General features: G+C 39.4%; 1 protein-coding gene across 1 annotated transcript in view; it reads left to right on the top strand.

Annotated features, from left to right (window-relative positions):
- celf2 (cugbp, Elav-like family member 2) overlaps positions 1–19219 on the top strand; it is a 171896-nt gene that overhangs the window by 42901 nt on the left and 109776 nt on the right. The window contains exon 2 of the mRNA XM_046873348.1: positions 242–277. Within this exon, the coding sequence (XP_046729304.1) occupies positions 242–277 (36 nt within the window). The remainder of the gene's footprint in view (positions 1–241; positions 278–19219) is intronic.

Raw genomic sequence — 19219 nt, 5'->3', positions numbered from 1 at the left:
GTGTGTGTGTGTGTTTGTATGTTTGTGAGCAGATCTGTGAATTCACTTGTGTCTGTGTGAAGTATGCAGTAAACGTTATCACGCAGGCTCCAAGTGCACTTGCAGCCAGGGCCATGCATGATTTGTCTTTTGTCTACAAACACACACACACACACACACACACACCAGTGAGCACATCTATATATATCTAAGAATATAAGAACTTTCTCTAATCTCGATTCTCTCTCTCTTTCCACCACAGACAGGATGCCAGTGATCTCTCTGGGAGCATACAAAGGTACGAGGACATCTCTTTCTCTCTTTCTCTCTTTCGATATCTCTCTCTATCTCTCTTTTTCTTACGATCTCATTCTATTTTTCCTTACCTTGCTCTCCATCTTAATTCACCAGTCCACACTCACTACACACAAACACACAGCTGTCATGCAGACATGGCGGATATATGGTTGTTTTCACCGATTACTCCAGACCTGAAACACCATGTTAGACTTGATTGATTGGCTCTTGTTTGTTCGAACGCATTTAATACGGCGGATCAGTCGTAGAGCGATGATGATGACGGAAGGAAGCAAGTAGGGAAGGTAAAAAATGTGGCAGAAAGATAAGACCTAAAGATTTAGTATACATGTGGCTGACACAGAGGGAGATGGAGAGAAATGGACAGAGCGCAATGGGAAGAGAAAAAGATGGTGGGGTGCTTTTGGAAAGCAAAGCAAGGAGAGAAGGTAGAGAAAGAACGAAGAGAAAGATGGAGAGATGTGAATAGACAGACAGGGAAAGAACTGTTGAAACATAGAGGCTAAGAGAGATAAAGTGAAAAAGTGGAAGGGGGGGGTGGTGAGAGTGGGTGGCGCTTCTTTAATAAATGGCGGTTACTGAAATAGAAACATCTCTACCACATTCGGGATTCTGTTAACACCAAAGTGCCATTCCTCATCACTAGAGCGCCGTCGCCATAGCAGCCCGCTGCAGGTTACTGCCGACAGCCAGCTGATTGACAAGCGAGAACCAAAAAAAAAGAGAAACATGTGGAAACATGTGGAAGCAAAAGAAAACTTTTATAACCTGGTGTGAAGCATTGTTAATCCAGTTCCCTATCTGTCTGTCTGTCTGTCTGTCTGTCTGTCTGTCTGTCTGTCTGTCTGTCGGTCTGGCTGGCCAGCTGGCTGGCTAGCTGGCTAGCTAGATACTTTTTTCTCTCAGTGTTTGTGTTTTCCATGAAGAAGCAGCAGCAGGAAAAACAAGTGCATATGCAGATTAGGTGCTGAAGGTAGCAGGCTGAAATTAAATGAAGCCTATCTGGAAAAAGAAAAAAACAGGGAAAGGGGTGATGTGGAAAGAAAAGAGAGAAAGTGAGCGAACAAAAGGAAAAAAATAAATAAATAAAGTAAAGACTATGAAAGAGACAAAGAGGAAGATGGAAACGAGAGAGAGATTAAAAATAGGGAGCAAATGATAGTAATAGGAGAGATGGTGAGAAGCAGCTAGTGGGAGAAAAGAGAGCTATGACGAGAAGAGGGAGGGAGAAAAAATTGAGGGGAAGGGAGAAAGAGAAAGAAAAAGAAGAGAGGAGGGAAAACAGGAGACAGGATGAGTGTGCGGATATATATTTGCAAAAATCATTATTGAATATCTTAGTCTTTATTCCACCCACACATAGACACACACACACACACACACACACACACACACACACACAGATGTGAGGGGTTGATCCGATTATTGTTCTGTTTGAGTGTGTGTGTGTGTGTGTGTGTGTGTGTGTGTGTGTGTGTGTGTGTGTACAATTATAACTACCGGCTTCAGTTAATTGCTTCCTTTCTGATTTAAAGAAACAAAGGAAGAATAAAATAAGGAAGGATAAAAGTGTGTGTGTGTGTGTGTGTGTGTGTGTGTGTCTGTGTGTGTGTGTGTGTGTGTGTGTGTGTGTGTGTGTGTGTGTGTGTGTGTGTGTGTGCGTGAGTGAGTGAGTAATCCTCCTTCTGTCGAATGCCTGGCTATTATTTCTCTCCGTCTCTCTCACTTTCTCGGCACTGTAACCCTAGGGTTGGGTGAGGAGTGGTGGGGTGAGTCGCCTGTCAGCTAATTGCATCTTTCTGTGGCGATTATGTTCTCAAAGAGAGAACAGGCCGTAATTACGGAGCCCGAATGCCGGTCCGGCCGAGCCGTTACAGAACTGTCATGGCCGCCACGTGGGAACTGCTCTCATTATCACCGCAGACACGGAACCGCCCCCTTCACCCCAGCAACCGCGCTAATTACCATCCGGAGCAGACCTGCCAATCACAGCTATTTATACCCCCAAGAGAGAGAAGGCGAAGAAGAATAAAAAACTACATTTATTAAATGTACAAGATTTAATTATTTCAACTTTAAGGGTCTGACACATCAAACTCTCATCCCGTCCTGCTCGCCATCTTTCCTCTTAGCGTTTCTCAGCCAAGCAAATAAGAGAGAATAAAAGGAAAAATGTGGATTTCGTATTGAATAGATCAGCTTATGTTAATTTTTTTAGTCAATCATGATGATCCGACATGTTAATGTCTGTTTGTTCTTATCTCGCTCACCATATTTCTTTAACTGCCAATTAACAGATAAATCTTTCAAAAGGCACGCGTGTCAGTCAGCGGTAATGGGGACTACAGGCACTGATGGCTGTAAGAAATAAATCTGTGTTAACTACCAGACTGCACAAATCAGAGTTACTATACAATATACGAGCAATACGCTGGTGAAGTGTTTTGCATGTTAGATTGAGACTAATTAATTTTTAAAGATGCATTTTCACTCTTTTTTTGGAACATCCTAAGCTAATATTAATAATAGAATAAGTACAGCAATACACCAACCAGGCATAACATTATGAGCAGTGAAGTGAATAACACTGATTATCTCTTCATCATGGTACCTGTTCGTAGGTGAAATATATTAGGCAGCAAGTGAACATTTTGTCCTCAAAGTTGATGTGTTGGAAGCCGGAAAAATAGGCAAGCGTAAGGATATGAGCGAGTTTGACAAGGGCTAGATGGCTAGACGACTGGGTCCGAGCATTTTCAAAACTGCAGCTCTTGTGGGGTTTTCTGTAAAGCTGCTTTGACACAATGTCCATTGTGAAAAGCGCTATAGAAATAAACTTGGACTTGAACTTTTCCCAGTCTGCAGTGGTCAGTATCTATCTAATGTAGTTCAAAGATGGAACATTAGTGAAGTGGTAACATGGTAATGGGAAGCCAAGGCTCATTAATGCACGTGGGGAGTGAAGGTTAGCCCGTGTGGTCCGATCCAACAGGCGAGCTGAAGAAGTTAATGCTGTTAATGCTCGAAGTGTCAGGACTGTTTTGGCAGGAAAAGGGTACCAACACATTATTAAGCAGGTGGTTATAATGTTATGTCGTTTGCATAAAGGGTACAAACAATTTCTCATTTTACTCTTGATTTGAGTCGCATTCATACCACCCTCTTACTTGGCTATGATCCCTTTTTTCACTTTCATTTTGGCTCTCTTTAATTGTCTTTTAGCCTTATTACTATCCTTTTCAGGTTTCAGGTTTCTTGGTAGCATTTTCAACCACTTTAAAACTAATGATTTAGGCTTAAAATGCACAGGAAGCACAAAAGAGAATGCTTTGGGGCGCTCTGTGGCACTCTTCATGAGCTAACATGAAACTCATGCATTTGTTTTACCAGGAGACTGAAACGCTCACGAGTTTCGTAGCGAGAGTCGGATTTGAGTTTCGAGCGTGCGACGAGTACCAAGGTATTAATGTAAAAATAGCACGGATCTTTTTGAAAATAAATACGCTCCAAAATCTTGGCATTGTCATAAAAGTTATTCAGAATGTTCTGTACGTACTCTAAAGGGGTTCAAACCCAAAGGCCCTGGTGACAGGAAGCAGCGAAACCAAACAGTCAGTCATGTATGCACTTTTGTTATACGCTGGTAGATAGTAGCTGTTGCTGCTTTAGGTTTACTCATGGTTGCCATGGTTTTACTGTTAATGCACTGCCTGTCTTCCAATGCAGAATCGCTCTTTGCATATCCAGATGTGAATAGCAGAATATTTCGAAGCAGGCTGAAATACTTCTTTGTAATAGCCCTTTTACTTGGCAACAATGCAACACGTGCCTATTAAATGTGTTTGTTAGAATCTTTTAAACATGACACATCTGAGTTTTTCCTTTTACTATCCTTCCATTTTTATCTCTCTGTCTTTCATCCAGATCACTATTTTAAAAAAAGAAAAGATGCACATTTAGAGTATGCAGAGTTTCAGAAAGCCCATGGCGTCATGCCCTAAAGCCAAGGACATATCATAGCCACTGCACAGTCATCAAAATCACAAATCAATTTTTTATTTTTTTATTTTTATTAATCTAAGTGGGTTATTTACAGCCTTTCATTAGTCTTTTAATGGCCAGACATTGGATTAGGCATTGCACTATTTAAGCTGCAGTGTATAGCTTTAGTCAAAAATGGGTTAGGGAGCCCTGTGGACGAGCTGCACCGTGAGGCCTAATCTGAAGTAGGGTTAAAAACTCTGTGGATGGGCAGCACCATGAGGCCCTGTCTAAAGTGGGTTAGGGAGCCTTGTGGATGAGCTGCACTCTGAGGTGTAGTCTAAAGTAGGTTAGGAAGCCCTGAGCATGAGCTGCACCTTGTAGCCTAAGCTAAAGTGGGTTAGAGGGCCTTGTGGATGAGCTGCACCATGAGCTCAATCTAAAGTGGGTTAGGGGGGCCTTATGGATGAGCTGCACCATGAGCTCAATCTTAAGTGGGTTAGGGAGCCCTGTGGACAAGCTGCATCACATGGTTTGTCGTAAAGTGTTTTAGGGAGCTCTCTGGATGAAACGCATCATGCGGCGCAAGCTGAAGTGTGTTGCAGAGCTCTGTGGACAAGCTGTACTGTGGTGTCCACTCTGAAATAGTTTATAGGTCCTTATGTATGAGCTGCACTATGAGACACTGTAAAGTTTTTTAGGGAGCCCTGTGCAGTGTAATCTAAAGTAGTTTCAGAAGCTTTGTGAATGAGCTGTGCTCTGAGGCCCAATTTAAAGTTAGTTAGAGAGCACTGCGCACCTTGAGACTTCATCAAAAGTAGGTTATGGAGTTGTGTGGATAAGCTGCATCCTGAGGCCAAGACTAAAATGGGTTAGGGAGCCCTATGGAAGAGCTGCACCATGAGGCCCAGTCTTGAGGTGGATTGGGAACATTGTGACTGAGCTTCACCCTGAGGTCTAGTCTAAAGTTGGGGCTATAAAACTTTGTGGATGAGCTATACAAGGAGTCCCAGTCTAAAGTGTATTAGAGGAGCCCTGTGGATGTGCTGCATTATGAGGCCCTAGTCTAAAGTAGGTTATGAAGCTCTGTGGATGAGATGCACCTCGAAGTCATTGGTAAAATATAAAATATAAGTTTGATGTTAGAAAATTGGAGCTTGTGTTAATGTGATTTCGGTTGCTGCATTTATTGGTGGAATTGTTTCCGTCTAAATGGTGTGTTTAATTAGGCATCCAAGGACAGGGTTCATTTCAGCTGGGCTTTTGTCTCAGCGTGATCGCCCCACCCACCTGCTGAATATTCATGAGCTGAGTGGTCTCACTAGATGGCAGTGCAGCTTAACGTGGCCATGCTAATGAGCTCATGGGGTATTAATGTTCCCAAGCTAAGTGGTGTATGATTCTAACCAGTGTGTGTGTGTGTGTGTGTGTGTGTGTGTGTGTGTGTGTGTGTGTGTGTGTGTGTGTGAGACTCAAATGTTAAACTCCTGTGCTTAACTCACAGCAGTGACAGAACAGTTGTTATTTTGTGAGTCTGAGCATCTTTATGGCTGGTGTGACAAATCTGTATGAGCGTCATAAAGTGTGACAAACACACACACACACACACACACACACACACACACACACACACACACACACACACATCGAGCATTGAATGCAGTTATTAGTTATTGCTTTAGTCAAAGGACATCAAGTACTCACACACAAGGCATTTCAGGCATTGATTAGTTATTGCTTCAATCATAGGGCATCAAGTACTAACACACACACACACACACACACACACACACACACACACACACACACACACACACACACACACACACACTCATATACAAATAAATAAATAAATAAATGATGAATATTACTTTCCCAGCATGTCAGACTAAAAATAACATTTGATATTAAATTCTTACAGGTTTTTAATTGAAGATGCTGGCTGGAGTCTGATATGAGTAATAGCCCTGCTGCATCTGTGTGTGTGTGTGTGTGTGTGTGTGAGTGTTTGTGAGTGCAAATAAATCAGCCTGCAAAAAAGAGGAAGGTGATATAAAAGAAGCATTACTTTTTTTTTCTATTCTAATTTTAGGTATCGCTGCTTAGTATCCACATCTAATGGTTCCTGATTCATTGGAAGACTTTTTACTTGAAACCCATGCGAGAGTCGTTTAACCTTCGCTGCGCCGCATACGCGAAATATTTTTGGATTTGAGAGGAACTAGCAAAACGTCCTTTGCGAGTGTGAGTAGATTTATGACAGTGGAGTTATGAATGTGACTGTAAGAAGATTCACGACTGGCGTGTACACCAGTGTGAACATGAAGAACTCGTGAGTCGGATTGAGTTTGAGTACTTCATGCTTGCTAATGCTTTCTTGCAGTTGCAGAGCATGATTGGATTGGAATAAAGACACAAGGAAAGATGGCACACAATGTAAAATCAAAGAGCCAAAACTAAAGAATGAATAGATAGATAGATAGATAGATAGATAGATAGATAGATAGATAGATAGATAGATAGATAGACAGACAGACAGACAGACAGACAGACAGACAGACAGACAGACTTACTTTTTGCCACAGAGAATACAATACCAGAAAAGCTGCCCCAAATGAAAAACAATAACTTTTGCTTAGAACACAGAGGACAAACAGAAAGAGAAAGAGAACAAGAAAAAGATAAAGAGTAGAAGAGAGAGATTATGACATTAACCACTTGCCTTTACTGCCAATAAAGGACTTATTTTTCATACCGCCTTCTATTTCTATCTTCCTGTCCAGAATTGTATCTTACTTCCAGACTAGAAAACAGTTTTAAACACACACACACACACACACACACACACACACACACACACACACACACACACACACACACACAGACACACACACACACACACACACACACACAGCCAGATGCACTGTGATCTATCTATCTGTCTATCCTCAAACACTCCTATTTGCCTTGACCAATCTCACTCTTCTTCTCTCTGCACTTCACCAGAATGGTGGAATTATGGGTAACCGGTAATTGAGTGTAGGAGGACTTTGCTGCTATTTCAGAACAACCAGCTCTGACAGCGAAGGTAGTCTGATAGCATGCTAACACACACTCACACACACATACACACACACCCACACACACACATACATACACACACACAGAGTGAATGAGCCTTTCCAAACATCCATGTCAGTTTGACAGCCCACCTGCATCCAGTGCAATCTTCTCATTCAAACTGATGAGACAGATAGAGTTGGAGATATATGGTATATACACACAATGAACGAGACAGAGAGAGAGAGAGAGAGAGAGAGAGAGAGAGAGAGAGAGAGAGAGAGAGAGTGTACGTATGTGTCAGTGATATAATTTAGAAGTGAGAGACTGAAGAAAAAAAACACTGGGACTGTCTGTCTGCTGGCAGAAAAATGACAAAATGACAAAAAATTGGAGCATTTCAGCAGTAAACAGGAAGCAGGTTTCATGGTAGAGTTGTGTGTATGTGTGTTAGCTTCATGAAGCCATTGAGGCCTTCAGGCAGGTTTTCATTTGGCCACAGTTTAGTGATTTTTGCCATGACAGCTGCGTTTGTTTATAAGCACGCTACTTACTGAAACGCATCATTTCGTGCCACATTGGTTACTTTTACAGTGACAAACCGATGATAATATACTGTAGTTTTAAAACCAGTGTATGTGTATACCAAAATACCAGGTAGCAGTCCTCCCAAAAATAACCAAAATGCTCATGTTGAAGCCATTTCTATGGACGTAATAATATTTTGAGTTTATTTTGTAAAATCTGAGATAAACCTGTGTTGGAAATGAAACGTAGAAATTGGAATGTAAACAGTTAGCCAGTGATCTTGTATAATGTAATTTGATTGGCTGTTAGATTTAGTATGAACGAAATAGAACCCTGCGTCAAAAGCCACTGGACTTTGGAGCAACATAGTCTTTTGACCTACACGGAACTGCACAGTTAATTTGTAAGAAAAGTAAAGAGAAGTTTTTATTTTTTATGTTTTGAGATTCATAATTAAACAGTCAAACGAAGAACTTTGGATTCAAGACTTTTATTCACTGGCGTTTTGTGTTGAGTACAAAAGAACTTTGAAGTCCTAAGCTAGTGAGTCAGCTTGTGGCACTCACAGTTCAGTTGTGCAGAACAATAATATTTTGTGTAGTGACAGAAGCCATTTGAATAAGAAAGGCATCTGAAGGATGATAGATAAATGTATACTACATTGCAGTTAAAATCTCAGATCTGCTGGGTCAGAATGATATGCTTTTATTAATACACTTGTTCTATGTATAAACTATTGGTTCTATAGTAAAATCATAACTTCAAATGACAAAAACTGTGTTGTTTAACAAAACAAAAAAGTTTGTTATGAGACATTAAGATTTGAGTTTTCCAGCATAGGGAAATCTTCAGGGCAGAAGAGTAGACTGTCTGTGTGAGAAAGATAGAGAGACAAGAAGAGAGAAAAAAGAATGACGTGTAAAAGTTAGAACTGTTTTTCATTAGTACAACAAGCGATAATGGGAACTATCTGGTTTTATGGACGTTCCACAACATTAAATCTAACTATTGAACTTCTTCTTCTTCTTTCGGCTTCTCCCATTAGAGCTCGCCACAGCGGATCATCCGTCTCCACACCCCCCTGTCCTCTACATCTGCCTCTTTCAAACCAACTACCTGCATGTCTTCCCTCCTTTTCTCCTTCCTGGTGGTTCCATCCTCAGCAATCTATTATCGATATACCCCATGTCCCTCCTCTGCACATGTCCAAACCATCTCAATCTCTCCTCTCGCACTTTGTCCCCAAAACGTCCTACACGTGCTGTCCCTCTAATAAACCCGTTTCTAATCCTGTCCATCCTCGTCACTCCCTATGAAAATCTCATATTAACTAAACTATGGAAAAATATTCAATACAATAAATATACAATACATTGTAATTGTAAATAAAAACCCATGTACAAGACAATAGAGTTCAATTCCTAATACATTAATTCAAGATATAAGCAGAATGGGGAGGTAGCTTAGTGGTTAAAGTTTTGAAATTTGGTTTCAAAGGTCATTCAAATCTGCAACTCCTGGGCCCATGAGCAAGGCCCTTAACCCCATAGCTGAATGAGATAAAGGTTCAAATGCTCTGGAGTAGAGCATCTGCCAAATGCGGTAAATGTAAAATATAGTACGCTAATTTGATTGGTAGCTGGTAGCTCTGTAGTTAAGACATTGAACTTTGGTTAAGAAGTTCACAAGTTCAGTTCATAGCACCGGCCCTGAACAAGGCCCTTAACTCTCACCTACTCAGTTGCAAGTCACTCTGCATGAGGGTCTGCCAAATGCCCTACGTGTAAATTTACAGTTATATACTTGTAATAACACGACCTTTAATGAGAGACATGAAGCTGTTCCTTATTTATTTTGCTCCTTATTCGCCAAAGTTTTTTTTTTTTTCAAATTGATGATGGTCATATTCATGCATATTCTGTTCATTCAATTATTTTTATTTTGCAGCTTCAAAATAAAACAAAAAAAAAAAGGTACCGTATGTTGAATGTTGAATTAAAAATGATTCGTCTCACTGGCATTTTTCTCCTTTTTATTAACCTCTTCTCATATATGGCAAATCAAAGTGGTTATTTTTTGCTGTGTGCAAAGTATTCGTACCACTTCGGTGTTATTTGTTGTGTCTAGCAGCACAGTGTTCTTCTTTACCTGTGTTCAGCCTAGATTTTATCCAAGCCAGGCTACATCTGATATTATAATATCACTAATAGACACAAACTAATTCATTATTAAGCTTTTTACTTTTTTCTCAATGTTGCATAGTGCATAGGGAACAAAACAAGTTATGTAACTAGCAATAGCTACCTCACTGGAACACCATGTGCCCTCTAATATCACAACAGGATACCTGAATATGAGGTGAAGATGGTGAGCATTTTTACTCAATACTGTGTTACAGATAAAATGGTATGGGGATTTATGGTTGGTCTTGCTTTTTTATATGCTCCATAGATTTGTTTTTCTCACCATTCGGTGTAAACCCTGTGTGGATGCTGTCTAATGAGATGATCTGTTTTCGGAAATAGGGTTACGGGTTAAATCACAGAGATGAAATTTTTCACAGATTTAGATCAGGTGTAGGTAGACCTTGATGTACCCATAGTTAAACAAAGGTATTTTATATACCAGAGAAAGACAACTAGTGAGTGTGTGTTTGTGAATGCGTTAAGTAAGAATTTCCTCGAGAGGCTCCAGATGGCTGTAAGACAGGTGTGCCAATTAAAACCTCTCGCTTCTTATCAACACTTGAAACGCATGTACCATTTGTAACTGGTACATGAACACGCAAACACTCTCTCAGACTCTCCCACTCTCACACACAAACACAGAGTACAGATAAGCCACCTACTCAAAAACTTCCAGCTACATATATTTTGCACGCTAGATTTACACGTTGATAAAATCAATGAGAGATTTTTTTTTCCTGTTGCAGTAACAAAATGGTTGATTCCAATGATTTCACAATAAGACCAAGAACATGAGCAAATGGCTGAAGAATTTATGACTTTGGTCACTCGGGGAGGAGGCCACAGATGTTTTTTGTAGGTCCAGATATTCAAATTGATATGTTTCTTTCCAAGCTTTTGCACCACAGCCTCATAAAATCACATTCACCAGATCGGCCTTATGAGCTTATCGGAATTATTGTGATTATTTCCTGAAATATACCTGAGGCTACAAAAACACTATGCTGTACTACTGAGGCTATCAGACAGCACACATTGGAGAATAACCATAAAACCAAGGTGATAATTTCTAGATTACTGCCAATTTTCTACCTAATTCAGCCAAGAATATTACACATCCACCTGCATTATCTCCCATTACCAGCTTAAGGGCAAAAAAAAGAAAAGGAAAACGTCATCCCAATAAGCTAATGGGAGCAAGTCTTATGTCAATTATGTAGTGCAAACCAGCAGCATGCTTTAGTAGCTCTCACAGGTTGTTAACATGCATTATTGGTGTTTTGCAGTGACATATGTTGTGATGGAGGAGTTTATTAGGCAGGACATAGTTTCTATAAATCAGCGGTCCCCAAACTTTTTTGTGCCAAGGACCGGTTTAATGTCAGACAATATTTTTCACGGACTGGCCTTTAAGGTGTGGCGGATAAATACAACAAAATAAAATGATACGACCAGCATAAAAGCTGTTTTTTTCTAAATATAATAATCGTGAATCCACTGTGTTGTTTTGTGTTCATTTTGCTCGCTTGGGGGTTGGAATTTAGCGGTAATGTATGATGTGTTAGCGGTTGGAGCAGCCGCTTCAAGAAGGTAGAGGATGGAGGTAATACATGTGACCGAGGCATCATGACATGCATCAAGAGTGAGTCATAGACAGATTTTTTTTTCCAAAATAAAACATCGTTCAGAATCAGATAATAAATAAAATGAAAATAATGTTAGTTATGTGTTCTTTCTGTGTGGCCCGGTTCCAATTGACCCTACGGACCGGTGCCGGTCCACAGCCCGGGGGTTCGGGACCACAGCTCTAAATGAAGGCTTTAAGCTTAATGAGTAGATTTATTATAGAGAATCTATAGAATAGATTCTAGAATTAGTACTCAGAATACTTTGTATGTGGAAATGTGTGTTAAAAGGCATCCTGGCTTTTTAAAAGTCTCTGTGCTCCTCTGTTAATCAGGCTAAATATAATTGAATATAATAATTATTTAATTTCTGTAATTACTTAACACTGATATGTACATAGACCACGCCTCCTACTTGAGACTGATTTGTGCATAGACCACGCCTCCTACTTAAGACTGATTTGTGCATAGACCATGCCTCCTACTTGAGACTGATTTGTGCATAGACCAGGCCCACTCCTTAAGCCTGACATGTACATAAGCCACACATCCTTACTACTTACTATAATATAGGACACACACACGCACACACGCACACTCATACTATACACACTCAGCCCTGTCAAGAGCTTTTGCAAAAACATTAATTCATCTTTGCAAAGCATTTTCTCTATGAACAAGTCAGGCCAAATGGTTTTTCGTGTGTGTGTGCGCTGTCTGCATGTCCCAGTGTGTGTGTGTGTGTGTGTGTGTGTGTGGTTGACAGAGATAATTGAGGAGACAGGGCCACTGCTCCAGAATCAGGCTTCTAATGGAAGGTGACAAATTAATTTCTGTCTGGTAATGGCTGAAAATAGAACGTTGCCACCTTCTTGTCTTTTAGGTGCTGATGGAATGTGTGTGTGAGTGTGTGTGTGTGTGTGTGTGTGTGTGTGTGTTAGTGTGTGCTACTGAGGGTCTATGTATATATGCAGTGTGTATAGAGGTGATGTGCAGATGTGCAGTGTGAGATTGTGTAATGCCAGTCTGTGAATTTTGCAAATTGCAAATGTGATGCTTTTACAACACTCTCCTTCTCTCTCTCTCTCTCTCTCTCTCTCTCTCTCTCTCTCTCTCTCTCTGTGTGGTGTGTGTGAACCTCTTTGTGCTGCGAGATAGCATTCATAGATCCGCGTTTCCTTCCAATTTACACTTATGCAGCTGTTTTTAATCTTACATTTATAAACCTGTTGTAATGCCTGTGGACATTTCTCAGTGTTAAAGCTGATGTATCTTTGCACTGCATTATGGGTAACGGTTTCTTTGACAGGAGAGGCCTTTTGACTAGCTGCTAGTTGCTCCAAATGAAAATGAATTACTTTAAGTTAGGATGCTGCACATGCTTTTTCCCTTTACATCCTGTAAATTGGTTGGTTACAAAAATTGTATGTCTTTAAACATTAAAACATGAAAGTTGAGAGAAGCTGATTTATGTATAGCAGACTATATAGAGTATAAGTGCCGGGATTTCTCGGATGTGTAAAATGTGCAATTTACCTGTGCAACTATAAGATATCTAAGCTAAACATTGACTTTATCATATTATTATTATTATTGATGATAAGAATTTTTAGTGTTTTGATTTAACGCTAATCAGATCCAGATGCTATGATATCGAATAAACACCACCATTAAAAAAAACAAAAAAAACCAAGCTGGAGGCATTACACACATCATTGATATCCGCATGATTTTTGTGTGTGCGCCTACTTGCTCCTATATTGCGAGACCTGGAGCGGTATGCTATAAACCGCTAATATTGATTCCTACAGCTTCTCTTTTGAGCGATTTCAGAATAGACAGCATGCAAATAGAGATAGAGAATGAGAGAGAGATAGAAAAAGCATGCGAGAGAGAGAGAGAGAGAGAGAGAGAGAGAGAGGTGCTTATTAGCACTCTGTTCTTTACCATATATTAGACATAATATATTTAGATTGGTGTAATCTCTATTTCAAATAAATGATTTAGCAAAATAATAAACCATATAATGTATTTACAAACGTAAGCCTTGAGTGCAGCTTTATTATCATCTGAAATAAGCTCCACAGAAGCTCCACATACGTTCTGGAGGCTATGAGTTGTTGCTAATATAAAAACAAGTTCCTCTTGGTCAAGATGGCCGTCCAGGTAACCTTATTACATTCGGCTGTATGATGATGATTTGCTCTTTTTTTTTATTGTACAGAGCTACACTGGTATCCGCATCCATCTTTGGTGATCTGATTATAGTTAGATAGTGTGAAATACAGCTGTGTACTGTGATCCAATCACTTAGAGCTTTTTGCAAACGGGTCTGGGACACGCTATAATTTGAATTGACGTAGCCGTCCTGTCAGCTCGAACCGGTCTGGCCATTTTCTTTCCATGCCTCTCTCATCAGCAAGGGGTTTTTACTTACAGAACCAGATGTTTTTTTACACACTCTTGTTGAAATACAGAGTCATTGAGATCACATTGTTCTTTTATTTATGATATTTGATGTAAACTGAAGCACCAGATATGTATGTGCATGATTTTGTGCATCGCACTAATGACTGCATGAATTAGCAGGTGTGTTGGTGTGTATAATAAATTGATTGGTGAGTGTGTGAATTTATCAGATGATTTGATTCAATATTTAGGAAATTATCTCTTTTTAATACAGATTTGTTTTGTAATGTGTGAATCATTGCAATGATGATGGTGATTTTATCTATCTATCTATCTATCTATCTATCTATCTATCTATCTATCTATCTATCTATCTATCTATCTATCTATCTATCTAGCTAGCTAGCTAGCTAGCTAGCTAGCTAGCTAGCTAGCCTAGGAGTCTACTGTAATTCATGAATACTTTAATGACTTATAGTAATAATTATGTAGAACAGAGCAATCTATAGTACCGTACTGTATAAACTATACAGTATATATATGTATGTGGCAGCGGGCGAACATTGGTGCGGACACCTGGTTGAGTGCCAGTTCGGACAGTAAGAAGAACACCTTCTGAAAGCTGCTTAACCTAATCAGTGCAATTTGTTTCAATGTCCAACATCACAGATAAAACGTAGACAGACGATAGCTCAGATCGGGCTTCGAAACACCAAAAAACTGATCTCACAAAAGCAGGAGATGCACACATACCCTGTTAAGTTCACATCACAGTCGACATCGTAAGATCGAAAAATCGTCGAACCATCATATCTCAGGGACTACCTGTATATATATATATATATATATATATATATATATATATATATATATATATATATATATATATATATATATATATATATACAGGATCCCCATATAAGTCTTTAAATAACTGGTTTTTAAATACAGTCGTAAATACTGTATTTAAATACAGCTGTTTTTAAAGCCAATCTCAGCACTCTTTATGTGGTCATAATGCTCCCCGTCCTGCTTGTGTGTGTGTGTGTGTGTGGAGAGAGAGATAGAGAGGGAGAGAGCACATGCATGTTAAAGATGTGATTAATTCTTAATTGATGGTCTGATTGTGAAAGTGTGTAGCTAATGCAAGTTTTATGCCTCTTGCTTTCAAGCCCAAACTGCTGTGTCAAGGCTTTTTCTTTTGGCCTACATTATTTATGTTTTGGTGCATGACTTCAGCCTTCAGCAGAGAGAGAAAGAGAGAGAGAGAGAGGTTTCACAGGAATAAAAGATGATTGGGCTACAGTAAGGAGACACATGAGATAAGATAAAGATAAGATGAATCAGCTTTCATGTGTATCTGTATGCATCTGGAGGTTCTAACTATCTATCTATCTATCCATCTATCCATCTATCTATCTATCTATCTATCTATCTATCTATCTATCTATCTATCTATCTATCTATCTATCTATCTATCTATCTATCTATCCATCCATCCATCCATCTATTCATCTATCCATCTATCCATCTATCCAGCTAGCTAATATTTCTCTGTATGTCTTTCTGACTTTTTATGTTGGGAGTAAACCTGGGAGATATAAAAAGAAGATATGAGAGTAAAAAGAGGGATTTGATAGGGAGGGAGAGATGGAGAGAAATATTATCGAAGGTTATGTTTGTGTGGTGTATGCTACTCAAATGCATACACAGCCATCTACAGCTCTCTTCTCTTCTCTTCTCTTCTTCTCTTCTCTTCTCTTCTCTTCTCTTCTCTTCTCTTCTCTTCTAACGGTGAATAAAGCTTTTAACGACTCATAATGGCCTCCGTGCTCCCTTGGCTCAGACGTGACTAATCGAGTGTTCTTGCTGGAGATCACAAGAAATCAGCGGCTGGCACAGTGCTGCTTAATGCCTGTCAGTAACTGCTAGTTTTCTCTCTCTCTCTCTCTCTCTCTCTCTCTCTCTCTCTCTCCCACTCCATTTCTCTCATCTAGCTTGTTCTCCACACCTCTCGATTCCCATACTCGCACAATAATGGACAATGTAACAAAGGATCAGTTGGCGAGTCCTCAGATCTCCCAACGTTTAAAGCGTCTCGAATTAAAATTGATCGGTAATAAACGTGGCATTTCCTTTCTTCGCCAGCTCTCCTGTCCAGCTGTGCCCATATGCCTGCCACTCTGAGGGGCTGCTTCTAGACAGCCATTACATTCTCTCAGACAAGCTTTCATTAGGGAGAGAGTGTGAGGGAGAGAGAGAGAGAGAAAGAGAGAGAGAGCGAGAGAGAGAAAGAAAGAGAGAGCGAGAGAGAGAAAGAAAGAAAGAAAGAAAGAAAGAAAGAAAGAAAGAAAGAAAGAAAGAAAGAGAAAGAGAGAGATTGATGTGAGTTCATATGGCGTACCAGTGATGCTTACTTGCACGTTTCACACAGGATTATCTGCTCCACACATCCATTTTATTAATGAATAAATAAAAAAATCACGCATCATATAACACATAGTTAATCTGGTAATTTAAAGGAATATAAAGGTTTTTATTGTAATAATTTTTTTTTTTTTTTTTTGAGGAAAATTAAGACTAATGAAAAGATTTTTCACTGGATACAACAGTATCACGTAATTCGAATAGTCCAGGGTTCAATCTTGAGGTTAAGTAGATTTAAACCTGTTCTATAAATGAATCATTTTCTGACCTCACCCTCATTTCAGTATATTTAATGCTTCAGTTCACAGCTCTTGATGTTGTACATCATCTATAGATTGCCATCTCATTTCTAGACTACAGGTCTTCTACTCCGACTACTATAGGATGAATGTCGTGTTGTTGCTGAGAATCAGTTGATAACTGTCTGTAGATGTTTTATAGGTTGTCTACATTAGTCTATCTGAATAAAGTGTTACTCGAAGCGTGAACTCGTACGATTCTGGTGCTTCTTAAAATACCCACTGGCCATGAAGCAGTTCACATAAATCTTTTACCCTTGACAGGTTTATGTAGGCTAGTTTTATTTAAATAAACAGAAAATGAATATCGCATCAACGCGTAAGACTTCTTCCTCCAGTTTCTTCTTCATCCTCATCATCTTCGCCATCTTCTTAATATTATTACCTGCAAAACTTTCCAGTCATATCCGAAACTTTCGAGTTTCATACGAGAAATAACCATAACGTTGCGTGTTCGTGAGTCTGTCAGTGATTAATGGCTGAGAGCAGCAAGTTGGTTTACAGAAGTAACACTCAGATGACTTCAATAAAACAAAGCCTAGAGTCAGCAGATTGCTTGGGGTCAAATGTGCCTAGCATGTGCTGTCTGCCAAAGCTTATCTGATTGTGCCGAGTGTTATTTCCCAGGGGTGAACAAATAATTAGCTCGGAACAAGCAGATTAAGGTGTTCAGGCTGTTCGTTTTTTATTCATAATCAATAAAGCAGATTAGGCAGTCTGCTAGAGCACTGTTTTTTTTTTTTCTTACATTCAAAAGCAAGATTTTTTACAATGTTTTTTTTTTTTTTGGTAGCACGATGCATCTTGATGTTCTAGAGCACGATAGTTGTTTTTCATCTTCACCTTTTGCTGCATTACACACATCGACGGAGGTACATCTTTACAGTTTAGTTCAGTTATCTTGCAAATTGTGAAGCAAAAAATGAAGTTATTAAATTAATACTTTAACGTCTTTCACCTTTAGGGTTAGGAGGTTAAACCGCAGTTAATAGCTGATGAGGATAAACATCACCAGAATTTCATTACTTAATCATTTTTCCTTATTTCGAACTTTGCATTATTTCTCTACCCTGGAAATCCTTTGAGCTTATTTTTTTCTTGTTTACAGGTTATTCATTTACATTTAATTTAAAATGCTAATGTGTTCTTATGTTTATGATATCAGCATTTTCAGCACAAAGAAATATGCAGCTTTTTGCAATGTTGCAACTGCGATAAACGGGGGATTACTGTAAACCATCTATCCGGTAATAAAATACGTGTGCCAGGAAAGTTTTATGCAAAGTTTTTGCAAACGTTGCCCTTTTGTTTGTTTGTTGACCCTAATGCAAATTGGTCACGTGTTCAAACCAATGTTTGGAGGTGTCCTTTCTACGTTGAGAGTGCAGAAAGCTGTGAGAAAACTGTGAGTATAAAATGGAAAACCCCCCCAAAAAACACACATTTTCATTCTCAATTTTATTGACCAAAGTAGTAATGCAATAGCAGATGTTTTGGAAGGGAAATGAGTTTGTGTTATTTCCTGTAACTGATCTAGGAGTCATCTATAGGCTGCTGCTTTATGTTTTTTTGCATAATGAATTTCTGGCCTCAGACTTGTTCTGACATGGAAACATTTATAAAATCTGAAAAAGAACAGGCGCATTTTATCTAAAAAAAAGTGCATTGAGAGACGGTCTGAAGAGCCTGTGAGAAAGGGCCATCGTAGAAGCAGGTAAGGGATAAGCTTGAGGAAAAAAAATTGTCGGAGTCGAAAAACAGATGAGAACAAATAGTGAAAAGAAAGAGCAGTGGCGGTTGAGATTATTATCATGTAATGATATGCTTTTTGCATCATGTCCCGGCTCATTCACTTCCACTGCTAGGTGATGGAAACAGACACATCTCCCCATCCTCCCCAAGATGTTAAGACTCATCTTGTTTTTTTTTTATTTTGTCTGTTAGATGTAGTAATACCTCAAGGGTTTCTGGGAATCAGGTCCTGTTTTGTTACTAAGGATTTTAGACAACCGCAGTGGTTATGCAGAAGGGTAATAATTTGTTAGACTTTTATAATAATACCATCGAATACTAACGTTTTGGAGACAAGGTGAGGGAGGCGAGATTGAGATGGTTTGGACATGTGCAGAGGAGGGACATGGGGTATATCGGTAGGAGAATGCAGAGGATGGAGCTGCCAGGAAGGAGGAAAAGAGAAAGTCCAAAGATGAGCTTTATGGATGTGGTGAGGGAAGACATGCAGGTAGTTGGGTTGAAAGAGGCAGATGTAGAGAAAAAGGGGGTATGGAGACTGATGATCCGCTGTGGCAACCCCTAATGGGAGAAGCCGAAAGAAGAAGACGAAGAATAAGTTGAAAGAATTGTACCTTTCAACTTTTTTGCCAATATTTTGCACCAATGTGTGCCT

Source organism: Silurus meridionalis, chromosome 18 (assembly GCF_014805685.1).
Source record: "Silurus meridionalis isolate SWU-2019-XX chromosome 18, ASM1480568v1, whole genome shotgun sequence".
NCBI lineage: Eukaryota > Metazoa > Chordata > Actinopteri > Siluriformes > Siluridae > Silurus > Silurus meridionalis.
This window is presented reverse-complemented; position numbering and strand designations above follow the sequence as displayed.